At 40.9% G+C, this 12,307-nt stretch overlaps 1 protein-coding gene and 1 long non-coding RNA gene across 6 annotated transcripts in view; one reads left to right on the top strand and one right to left on the bottom strand.

Annotated features, from left to right (window-relative positions):
• Nucleotides 1-12,307, top strand: part of CDK19 (cyclin dependent kinase 19) — a 92,181-nt gene that overhangs the window by 48,930 nt on the left and 30,944 nt on the right. For all 4 annotated transcript variants that reach the window (XM_035109070.3, XM_035109073.3, XM_088666012.1 and 1 more), the window contains one exon: nt 11,859-11,916. In XM_035109070.3, the coding sequence (XP_034964961.1) occupies nt 11,859-11,916 (58 nt within the window). The remainder of the gene's footprint in view (nt 1-11,858; nt 11,917-12,307) is intronic.
• LOC148686241 (uncharacterized) lies at nt 5,283-11,894 on the bottom strand. 2 transcript variants are annotated; one of them, XR_015948941.1, is made up of 3 exons: nt 11,848-11,894; nt 7,423-7,618; nt 5,283-5,624 (listed from the first exon to the last, which is right to left on the bottom strand). It is a non-coding gene; the product is annotated as an uncharacterized LOC148686241 (long non-coding RNA). The 2 variants fall into 2 exon arrangements; XR_015948942.1 differs by having other exon boundaries at nt 5,283-5,609.

Here is a 12,307-nt window from a genome sequence, read left to right as displayed (position 1 = left end):
CCTGGAAGCTCTCAGTGGCAGGGAGAGTTCTGGGGTGCAGGGGTAAGGAGGGAATGGAAGGAGATATGTAAATATAAAAAGTAATAGATGATTTAAGTAAATAGCTAAATAGATAAGAATAAGCTTAAAATGAGATTATATGGTTTGTAAAAAATGAGAACTGTAAAAGTTGATTTGGCAAATGAAAATCAATAAAGGGGGGTCTGGGGAAGTGCAAGGGAAAATGTTCAGAAAAAAGATAAGGCAAAAATAGTTTACTTGTTGTTGTTGTTGTTGTTGTTGTGTGTTTTGTTTTTGTTTTTATTGTCCTTTTTTTCTTGATATGTAAGTTTAGACAGATAGGGGGGGATACCCGCCTGCCTCTCTCCTTGTCATCCTGGAGCTTCTTGGTGGCAGGGGGAGGCTCTGGGGGAGGGAAGGGAGGGGGAAGGGAAACCCAATTATAAAATGGACCACCCTCGATTGCCCACTCTTCATGGGATCCTCTTGTGGGAGGAGGGGGCCCCTGGAGGGGGGTGGGAGAGGGGGGAAATTTTGTTTTTTATGTGTATGTTCTTTATATTATGAAAAACCAATAAAAAATTATTTTTTTAAAAAAATGAAAAGTTGTTTAAAAACTTATCTAAGAAACTACCTCTTCCGCAAGATGGCAATATTAATCGTCACATTGCATTCCCCTCTCCCAACTTCCAAAAAGGGGGGGGAAACAGTGCAAGTTTTAAAAAAACCATGGAGATGCTTCTTTCTTATCTTATTAATCTAACATTGCTTATTTGGGTGCAGCCATTCCTTTTTCCAGTCGTACCTTGGAAGTCAAACGGAATCTGTTGCAGAAGTCCGTTTGACTTCCAAAACGTTCGAAAACTAAATTGTGGCTTCTGATTGGCTGCAGGAGGCTCCTGCAGCCTATCAGAAGCTGTGGAAGCCCCGTCAGACATTTGGCTTCCAAAAATAATTTGCAAACTGGAACAGTCACTTCCAGGTTTGGGAGCCAAAACGTTCGGGAACTAAGCTGTTCAAAAACCAAGGTACAACTGTATTGGGGGGGGGGCAGATACTGAAGTCACTACAGTGGTGCCTCACTAGACGAATTTAATTCATTCCACGGGTCTATTCTTATAACGAAAAATTTGTCTAGCGAATCCCATAGGAATGCATTGAATTTTTTTTTTTTTAAAAAATTGCCCATAGGAACGCATTAATTGAATTTCAATGCATCCCTATGGGAAACCGCGATTCACTAGACAATTTTTTTGTAAAACGAATTTGTCTAGCGAGGCAACCTCCGCTAGAAAAATCCTTTCTTTAAGCGAAAATTTTGTCTTACGGGGCGTTTGTTAAGCGAGGCACCACTGTATTTGACTTCACTGCTGCTATTACCTTCTCTCATGGGCACACATAGATCATGAGCCAGGCTGTAACTGATGCTGGATTGTGGACTGTCCCTGGATCGTTGACAAGGTTGCTGTCTACAGTGCTCAACTTTCACTTGTCCTTTGGCAGTAGCATTTGATGAAAGTATTCATGGACATCCATGAAATTGAACAGTAGAGGGGAGCCTGGAGCATGTTATACCAGTCCTGACTGAAAGGAGATTCTTTCACAGAGAGAATAAAATACCCCTGCTGAAAATTTCAAATAACAGACAACTGTGAAATATTGTGAGAACCAGTCATAGCTCAGCTACTCAGTGGTGATATAGATCTGCAAACAAAACAAATATAAGATCCTGTTGTGCATCTCATGCAGGAAACAAATGTTACCAGGAAGCCTGCCTTTCCTCAGGGGCCCATGGCAGTAGGTAATTCTGCTTCCATGGAGAAAGGAGCCAGTGTTCTAAGGCTACTGATCCCAGGAGTTGGAAACTGATGAGTATCAAACCTTAAGGACGTGATGCTAAATATTTCCAGTGGGCTGGATTAGAGAATTGTCTAGCAAATCATTGAAAATATCATCCAAGAGTTGTTTGCAAAACATACTTGCATTTGTGTATGTGCATTTTAAATAGCAGTTGCAACACCTCCGCACCCAGATCTGGCATCAACAGAGTCTTCCTTCTGATGTGTGTGCATGTGTGTGCAGTTTTCTTTGGGACGATGAAGAAGAAGGTGAAAAGTTATCCCCATTTTTTTTACCTGCATTGTAGACCCGGTCCAGATTAGGGATTCTGTGGTTTGCACAGAAATCTGAGCGTGCATTTAACATAATATGTTCTTTGGTCGTCAGAGAGACTGTTAAAGAAAATGAGAATCTTTGTGTAGGAAGGCACAAAAGGAAACCTTTAGAGACCTACCTTTCATCTACATAATTTCATGCTGAGCATACATTTTCTGGTAGTGGTTGAATACTTGTAGTGTGCAGGATCCAATCATTAGGGACATAAGGACATGAGTTGTGGTTAGCATGTTGAATATATAGTGACTTGCTTGCTTCCATAGGTGATTAACATTACTTGCAGTCTAGAAAAGCTGATAGTGTGTGGGAAGAGATTGTGAAGTGGAATTCAACTTTTTGCTAAGGAGATCATTCAGTCAGCTTAAGCATTTCTGCTTGCTCAACAGAACAGTCTCCTCTCTCCCACCACATACTGTTCTGGGAGTTTTCACTGACCCTCCAGAATGGTTTTGGGAGAGCTGGGGGAGGGAAAGCCCCATTGTGTTAGTGGGAATTCTTGTGCTGTTTTCCACTAATGGAACTGGGTTGTTGAATCCAGCCCATAGTCATGTTTTCCTGGAACCATATTTTTGGGGAAGGTACATGGTTGATGTACATATAGATGTCAGGAATGAGTTTTGTTGGTGATCCCAGATGAGTGAGATGGTGCCCAGGACTAATAGTGACATACCTTCCAACTCCCAGTTAGAAAAATCCGGAATCAGCAGCGCTGGCACCGGAAGTTGCTTCCAGACATGCATATAAGCAAGTTCCGGTGCCGGCGCTGCCCGATTTCTGGTGCCCAGACAGGCAGAGCACCCAAAATCGGTTCTGCGCATGTCCAGACATGCGCAGAAGGAACCTCCCTGGCAGGTACTGAAATCTGGGGGATTTACGGGATTTTTTCCAATCCGGGCTGCCAGTGGGAAACGGTTTAAAATATGGGGGTTTCCTGTGAAAAACGGGAGACTTGTCAGCTATGAATAGTGCGAATACTGAAATCTGTATGTAGCTCACCCATGTGGTGAGCTACTGAACTGCATGCTGCACCATCCACACCAGGAGTAAAAATATCAGTCCAGCAGGCCAAATTGGGCCCTCTAGGTCTCCCCATTTGGCCCATGACATTGTTTTCCCTAATCCATGCCCACTTGTGCCACACCTAGATACACAGGTAGCAATGCAGCTGCAGAAAGTAGGATTGAACTGCTGAATGTCAGCTGATGAGAAGGGAATTCAGTTAGCTTGATTCAGGAGAGCCTGCGAGTTCCTGCTGGGACCTGGCTGGCATGCTCAGGCCTTACCAAAAGGCTGACTGGGCAGTGTCTCCCCACCTCAACTCACACCTGTGGGCCAACTTTGACAGGTAGGTAGTCACTGCACCTTTCAATCACCTGATACCATTTTGAAATCAGATGATTGGCCTGTGAAGGTGGGGAAAACAAAGAGCTGACCCACTGAGCCAAAAGGTTTCCCCATCTCTGATCTATACCAGGCACATCCACCATCCAATATAAAAAACTGGCAGTGATCTACCACACTCTCCCATTGTCATTCTTCAACTTAAACATGTTATATTTAGCTAGTGAAACCCAGCCAGATGGGCGGGATATAAATAATAAATTAGGATTATGATTAAAAATAATAACAAATTATTGCCCCCACACACCAGCCCCTCCCAGGCTGTTGGTACACACAGGAAACCAATACAACCCAAAATGTCCAATTCCCCTTTTACCGGATGGAAGAGCTCCGTGGGGGCCAGCGGCTTACTTTTGAATAAATGCAGCTAGGCTGGAGCTGGAAAGGTGGGGAAAGTTCAGCATCCATGCAAAACTAGGAGGGAGAGGGTTTTCTTTCCATGGGAACTGGTGGAAGGGGGTAGGGAGGAAAAACGTCATGGTCTCTCCCTCGGCTTCCTTTCCTGGCTGGCCAGCTGACTGAGCACCTCCACAGCTGCAGCCCGTGCAGAGCCCATGCACCTCATTTTCGCCTCCCTGCCCAGGGCTGCGGCTTGCAGGGGGCGGAGGCAGAGCATCGTGCCTTTCCAGGCCGGCCAACTGACTGGGGGTCGGGCAAAGCCGGCGGCCGAGCAGGGTGCTCGAGGCTGCCACAATCAACCAAAATCCTTGCGCGGTCCCCGAGTCGATTGCTGTCGACACATTGGACATGCATTATCTATACAAAGAAGTATCCTCACTCCTTGGTCCAGTGGTTGCCAACATTTTTGGATCAGTGAGCACATGTTGAATTTTGAGAGACTGCTGTGGGTATCAGTGACAGAATGGCTGCCATGGGGTTGTGTAGTAGCACAACATGGCTGCAGTGGGGGCATGGCATAACACACAATTAGAGAGCATGCAGTCATTCCTCCTCATCCCCCCTAGAGAACTGCATATTTACCATGGGAAGTCACAGCTTTGTCCTGCTGGTATTTATTGCAGAGATACAGCTGTTAAAGGCATAAGAACCCTGTTTTCACCAATGCCAACCCCCTAAACCAAAGCCTAGGCTGCCATCCCATACCCACTTACCTAGGAGTAAGTCCCATTAAATACAAAATGAGTTACTTCTGAAGTAGACATGGATACCATTGTAATGTAAGTTAACTCTACAGTTAATTCCTAATGAATGCTTGGGTATCAACTCCTATACCAGAAGGAGACATGGCTAACCCTCTTTGTAAAACATTCACATTTTGCATTTACTATTTGGGAAGGGATTCTTTAACATCCACCTGTGCTTATTGTATAGCATTTGCAAAAATAAATAAATAATAACTTCTTGGGACTACCTGATCTCAGACAAACCCACCACAGAAGTTCTGGTTGCTGGGGGAAAAGGAAGGGGAAACTGTGGAGAGTCCAAGCACTATTAGAAAATAAGACAGAAACAAGAAGAATGCACTAATGTGGAAATAGCAGCTCTTTAGGAAACCCTGGGTTCCTGTGACTTAGCATAAAAAACTCAATTATCCATCACAGTTCTGACTTTACTCCTTGGCTAAAAACATTGACAGGTAGGAGTAGTTAGGCTGGCTCATTTCACAGAAATCATCTAGAAGGGGACCTGCTTTCATTCATTTTGCTTTCATTCTAGGTGGGCTCAATACTTTTTTTTTTTAAAAAAAAGAAAGTTCAGAATCTGGGGACCCTGTCTGTGGGCACCAATAAAGGTCTTTGCAGTTTCTATGCTGCTTACGGGCACCAGGTTGGCAACTCCCAACTTGGTCAAACTCTTCCTTCCACAGCTGGCCATTGGATCTTCCTGGACAGGAAGGAGTAAAAGAAGTCTTCCTGATCCAGTTGAGCCTTGAGCAATAGAGTCTTGATGAGCTTTGGTGTATTCCTGTATCCTTTTGTCCTCCTCTGGTCCTGATTTATAGGTTGCTCTTCAGCCTTGCCTCTTAGTTTGGTCCTGACTTGGCTTTATCCCTTGACTCTGGTCCCCTGGTGCTGAAAATGAAAAATCTGAGGCAAGTGAAAAGGAAGTAAAGTTTGTATAAGACTGTCTAGCTCAAAAGAGCTTTTGTTAGAGCTCTGCATATTAACTTGCTATCAGAAACATTCATTTAAAATGTTTTATGGGTGCAGCTCAGTGGGGCTCATTTTTTGTTTGCTTCCTTGTGTTCATTCCACCCCAGCAAATACTGTGGATTATGTTTCTCCTTCAATGTTCGGTCCTGTGGCAAAACATTGTTTCGTAAAGAGGACAAGGAAAACTATGTTAATCTCTTGGCTTTGTCCTTGGTACCATGTTGATATTTAGCTTGTAGACATTTTATGGACATTGTTTGTATCATATAGATCAGACATCCCCAAACTGCGGCCCTCCAGATTTTTTGGCCTACAACTCCCATGATCCCTAGCTAACAGGACCAGTGGTCAGGGAAGATGGGAATTGTAGTCCAAAACATCTGGAGGGCCGAAGTTTGGGGATGCCTGATCTGGATATAAGTCCTTCAGGGAGTATTTATAATAGGCATTTTTAGATTGCTGCTCTTAAATAGTGCTGCTGATTGTGTCTTAACAATTTGCTATTCAAAACAGCATGCACAGATGGTGAATAAATATGACCATTATTTGTATAATATAGTGGTACTATTGTAAAAATCCTTGATTTAAATTTTAAATCCTTGATTTAAAATTAGCTTATTTTTCAGTTACTTTCTTTTTTATAGAACAATTACTACAATGTATTGGGGTTTTTTTGGGGGGGGGAATCTATTTTTGTTCTTTACCACTTGTTCTCCAAAAATAGTTTCTTTTGAGGTATTCCCAACTCCACCGCAACAAAGACTAAAAGGCAAATTAACCTCTGTCTGTAAATAGTCATGTCACATTCTTGCCCTTCTCCTTCCTGCCTACCCCTCAAACCTTCTACTTCACTTGAAGATTCAAACATGTTTCCAAGTTCAGTCAGATGGGCAGTTACATGTGTGTACTTTAACCATCACATACATTTGAAAGTTGTTATAAGTTAGAAAATGCATGCATGCACGCGTTCTCAGCATATCAAGAGTGTCGTGTAGGAAAGAGTACTTCTCCGGGTTATTTATTACTTCTATTAAATACACTCATTAGGATACCTAAAAAGTATCAGCATGCATTATAAATGTGGAATTATACATTTCAAGCCTCTAAGGGCCAAACTTAGTGAGATTCATGATTGAATCTCTGGTTTCATTACCAGAGCTCCCCGCTCCCATTAGAATGGGACCACAGTATGGCGGGGGGAGTTATCCTTCCTTCTCCATCATTATATTACCGATGTAAATCTGCCACAGGTGGGAAAACTTAGCACACTGTCTCCTCACCATATTCACTTCGTGAAACTGATTGGCTCATATCATTTTCCGAAGGAGAAAGAAACCTTAAACTTCTCCGAAGACAGAGAAGCAGCAGCAGAATGAAGTAGCAATGACAGCTAAGCAGCACCAAAAAGTGAAAATTGTCAGCAGTTACAGCTTTGCGGGAATGATTTGTGGAGTTGCAAAGCACTGCACTGACTCAAATAAATTAAAAAGGCCACATGGTTAGGGAATTCCCCAACCATTTATCCCTTTTGTATTTCCCCTGCTTCTTGGATCACCTGCCTTCAAGAAAGAGCCAAATTAAACAGATGTTAGAGATCAGTGATCAGATCTTCCATTTTTTAAAAAATCACTTAAAATGCAGCTATGTTCTGGGATTCAGTGATATTCATTGCATGGTAGGCTGCCTACCCATCAATAGAAAACAATCACTCCAGTACAATACATTCCATCACCTGAAAGTGAACCTAGTCACCACGCCAACCACAATCTTCCTTTCCTGTCTGAGTGTCTTTTCTCAGCCTTGAGGCTCTGGTTCTTGGAATTGTTGGTACTCAATGCAGAGTAACTTTGGAACCACCTGCTGTACAAGGCCCTGTTGTTATCAGAAGTTAATTTTCCATCTAGATCCAGAGTGGTCCAGCTGACAACCTAGAGAATGGACAGTGCCAATTAGCTTCCGTGGGCAATACATGCCAAAGATCATGACCACCATTCTTTTCTCTCATACCAATCAGTTGCTTTTGAATCATATGCAAATTACTAGCCCAAGGTTAACAGTCAAAATGTTTTCAGTACAGGACACTACCCTAGCCAGGTCACCCATACATAGGTTGCTACTCAGATTATGTAAATACTGTTATTTGTTCAAGGGTCTAGAGCAAACTGAGCCCAACTGAAAGTTCAGTTCTCAAAAGTTAATATGTACTAGCAGACACTGACAGTAGGAAAGTGCAAAACATTAATTCTGCCACTTTAGCATAGATCTTGATTGATCGTAGTCATTCTTTATTTCAGTAGCTCTGATTCCTTTTCAGTACTCAATCCCTTTTCACCTGTTTATAAAAGAATTTAATATTCCACTTAGAGTATGCAGAAGAGCTGTCCCCAAATCTGCTGCTATCATTATAAAATATAAATTGGGGGTGGGACATCCATTTTTGAAGGTTCAGGTGTCTGAATCTTTGTGTGGGCAATACCATCTCTGGTGATATTATCAGGTTATATACTGTACTTCTTTTAAAAACTAAACTGTGAAACAATTTCCCTATATTTCAGTCTATACTTAACTGCCACTTTAATGTACAGTACATTATTCACAAGGATAGCATGGCCAGGATAAACCATCTTGAAATCCAGTGTATCATGTTTACTAATTCCATTTTATTTTATTTTAATAATTTAAAAGTGCGCATTTTTAAACTGCTAGGTTCTCCCACAATCAGTAATAGAAGAAGCACAATGTCCTGTTACTTTGCTTATTAAAATTAGCCATTAAACACCACATGGCATTTGGGAGTGAAGATTCTACAGATGCATAATTTGCTATTTAAATTCAGTTTGTGCACCTGACTTCAAAAAGTGACTTCCATAGTCAAGGAGAGACACTGGGCAAACTACTGGCTAGATGAGAGGTGGGCATGGGCAATTTGTGGCCTACAGGTCACATTGCAGTCCTTGGCTAACTCACCAAGTCCCCTAGCAGCAGTCATACTAAAAGCTTTACAAAGGTGCCAGGGCTGGGGAAAGTGTGGCTTTCCAGTTGTTACTTGATAGCAACTCGCACAACCTCTGAGGGTTGGTCATGTTGGTTGAGGCAGATTGGACTTGGAGTTCAACGATGTCTGGAGGGCTAGAGGCTCACCCCTGCTCTAGACAATGCACTCTGTTGTTGGGCAGTAGGGAATTCTTGATCATATTAAAGATACTGGATCTTGTACAAAATAGTGATGCTGCCATCTTGGAAAAAGGCAAGGCCATTTTAGGTATGCTTCCTTTATGCACACCTTGGGGTAGTAAGGTGAGGTGAGCCAAGTTCACATTATTTGAGAGGCTTTTTAAAGTTTAATTGTTATTACACTCTCCTGAGTTAAAGGGACAGCTACGGTATGATGCCCATTACCCACAGCTACACATTGCATGCAGCAGGGAACATTTGAACTTTTAATGTGTAAAACATCCTATTTTCACCCCACCTCTGGTAATCAGGATGTTTTGGATAATGGGTGTGCCAAATTTCACTTTTTCTTGTGGAAGCATGCTAACAATTTTAATCCTCTTTTGAATTAATGGCTTAGTAAGCCAAGTGCCTTTTTGAATGTTTTGAGATAGTGGCACGCTACAATAGTTAACTGCTTTTGTTAAAGAATGTGAATGATTTAAAAAAACAAAATAAAAAACCAGCAGTACCCTGAGGATAACTTTTTTCTCATGGGAAGGTTGTATCTCTAAAGAATTATATCCTAGATAAGCTCAGGAACAGTAAAGGCTACTAAATACTAGCATTCTGTTGGCCATTGTTTCCCTTATCATTTAATCAGCTGTGTTCCTCTTATTCAAAGCTGCAGACAGTTTTACTTATGTTTGGTTTTTGCTGGCTCCTTTTTGGCCTTCATACTAAAGAATTGATTGCCCCTGCATGCATTAAAGCAGCTCCAATGTTCTTATGGTTTGATTTCTGTTTGAAGTTGAATTATTTTTATTCTTCAAGAACATGATATTTGTCTGAACACTTTTGGCTCTTGCTCTTTGTGTTGCCTCTCAGATATGTATTCGTTGCATTACACCCACTAGCTGGAGGAAAGAAAACATGATCATGTACATGTTTACTGCTCTAAGGAATTTGCCTTAAATTATAACGTCTATGCTACTTCTGCAGCAGATGGTTCCAGTTTATTATTGTTGACCTTGTACATTCTACATTTACACCTTTGCTGCACAGTCAGACCCCATAGTTCACACTCAGCAGGGATCTGTTTGTTCAGTTTTTATTGCTGATAATTTAAACATGAGATTCCAAATCTAACCTTTTGTTTCTATAGTAACTAAACATGGGCTGATCAGTACTATCATTTTCTTTAACAGCTGGCATCTTCTGTTCACTGTAAGCTGAGTTTTAAAAGTATAAGATCTTTAAACTAGATGTTAACTGGCCTTAGAAGTGTTGACATAATTAGGAAGCATATATACTATTTTAAGAGGTCTGATAGGTAATTTTGAACCATGAATTATCATGTTTTCATTGGAATGAATGCCAGTGTCCAAAGCGGAGGCATGCCCTTGAGATGTCCTTGGATTTGCTGATACTCAGACATCTTTTCTGAAGTTAGTGTTGGAGATCTTAATGCTGTCTTTGGCTTATAATGTTTGCTGCATTTTCTTACAGATAACAACAACTACATAATTTCTTACTTCAGTCATATATATGCCTGCATAAGCCTTTTAGTCTTCTTATACTTGCATATATTTAGACCAGGCAAATGCCTGAACACGTGAAGAATGAATTCGTGTAAAGGAGCATGCATGCAAGCCCCACTCCCAGCATGTGATGTGAGTCATTCCGCCCACTCAGTCCCTGACTCTGCATGTTGTTCTACTCATGTTCAAGCAAATACAAGTAAAAATACCCTGCAGGCTTTCTTTGTACACCCCTGCTCCCTACCCACAGTTTTAGTCTACATGTATTCAGGTGGATGCGCAAACACACCCTTTCATTTGCTAATATGATTCTTCTGTACTAATTCCTTAAAATACTCAACACCATAAAATGGTCTAATGTATTTACTTTAACTTCACATGTAAGTAAAGTTTCTTGAATTCTTCTGGAGGGGGAAAAATAGTAAGGAACAAATCGATCAATCTCCAAAAGTGTTTTCATCAAAGCAATTATGATTCTATGTTTCTAAGTAGATTCAAATGAGATTCAAAATTGTCCAACACTTTCCACCTAGTGCTAGAGGACCTGTCTTCAAACTCTAGTAACAATATATAGTTTAAGTATAGTGCTTCTCAAATGATGTTCTGTAACCGTGTCCAGTATCCATAGTGAAATTGTATTATGTTGGTTGGTTTATTGGAAGGAAGGAAGGAAAAAGTAGAAGGTGCGTTAGGAGGATCTGCCAAACTTAGTGGAATAACAAGAGAAGGAGGGAGGAGCTTAAATTGTTACTTGTATAATTTGGTAAAATAGGATAAGGGGTGTAAGGTGGTATCCACTGATGGTTGTACTCAGAAACAGACCTGCAAGGTTCATAGCTGTTTCACAGATATAGCTTATGCTGTTGTGCTCAATTCATTTTCTTCCTACATCATCTTAGATTGCTATTGAACCAAAACCTACCTCGTAGTGTGTGCATTGACAGATTTCACAATTATATTTTATGCAGTTTTATTTCATTGTGGTATCTGAAGAAGTGTGCATGCACACGAAAGCTCATACCAAAATAAAAACTTAGTTGGTCTTTAAGGTGCTACTGAAGGAATTTTTTTATTTTATTTCATTGTGTTCAGGATATTTGCTTGACACCTACAAAATTAATTGCAATTATATCTAGTCTAAGCAGATTTAACTGTGTTGCTGATGTTCCATCTTATTAGTTCCAAATAGCAAATGTGGTGCAAAAGTTGGAACTGCTCCAGTTGGTACCTTTTGCTTCCCCACCTTCCTGGTTTACAGCCATGGACAACTGCAGTAGGCCAGTATCGTGATTATTTGAAACTCTGTTTTGCATAATGTAAAACATAATGTATTTGCTTGCATACAATTTAAAATTGAATTTGAAAGAGGAAAAGTGATCATGATCTGAGTACTTTAAACTTCTAAAGTACACAGAAGACTTAATTTCATGTGGATTTAACAGCTAGTCAGCAGAATATTTTACCTTTTTTTCAGAAACCAGCAAATATTCTGGTAATGGGAGAAGGTCCTGAAAGAGGAAGAGTTAAAATTGGTAAGTATTCATTACATTTCTAATGCAAATTGTTGCAACTGCTTTTATTAAGGTTGTAATGTGATGACTGCTGAAGGGCCAAAGATTATAATGACTATGAATCCTGGAAGACCTGCTCCCTGACTTGGAAGCCTTTTTCCACCTGCCCTTACTGACTCCAGCTACAGAAGCTGAAGTTGCTGAAGAGGCCAGAGACCATATTGACTTGTCTCTTAGTGCAGACTCACGTCATCAAGCTTGAGCTTTCACAGCCGCTATCCACCATGAACCACCATTGGCAGGATTAGCAGCATCAGCATCAGCAATGTTTATACTCATGATAATATTTTATTTTATTGTTAATTATGCTGTTTTAAATGTGCATTTTATATACTGCATTAAATGTGTGTTC

Source organism: Zootoca vivipara, chromosome 3 (genome assembly GCF_965207765.1).
Source record: "Zootoca vivipara chromosome 3, rZooViv2.hap1.1, whole genome shotgun sequence".
NCBI classification, from domain to species: Eukaryota; Metazoa; Chordata; class Lepidosauria; order Squamata; family Lacertidae; genus Zootoca; species Zootoca vivipara.
This window is presented reverse-complemented; position numbering and strand designations above follow the sequence as displayed.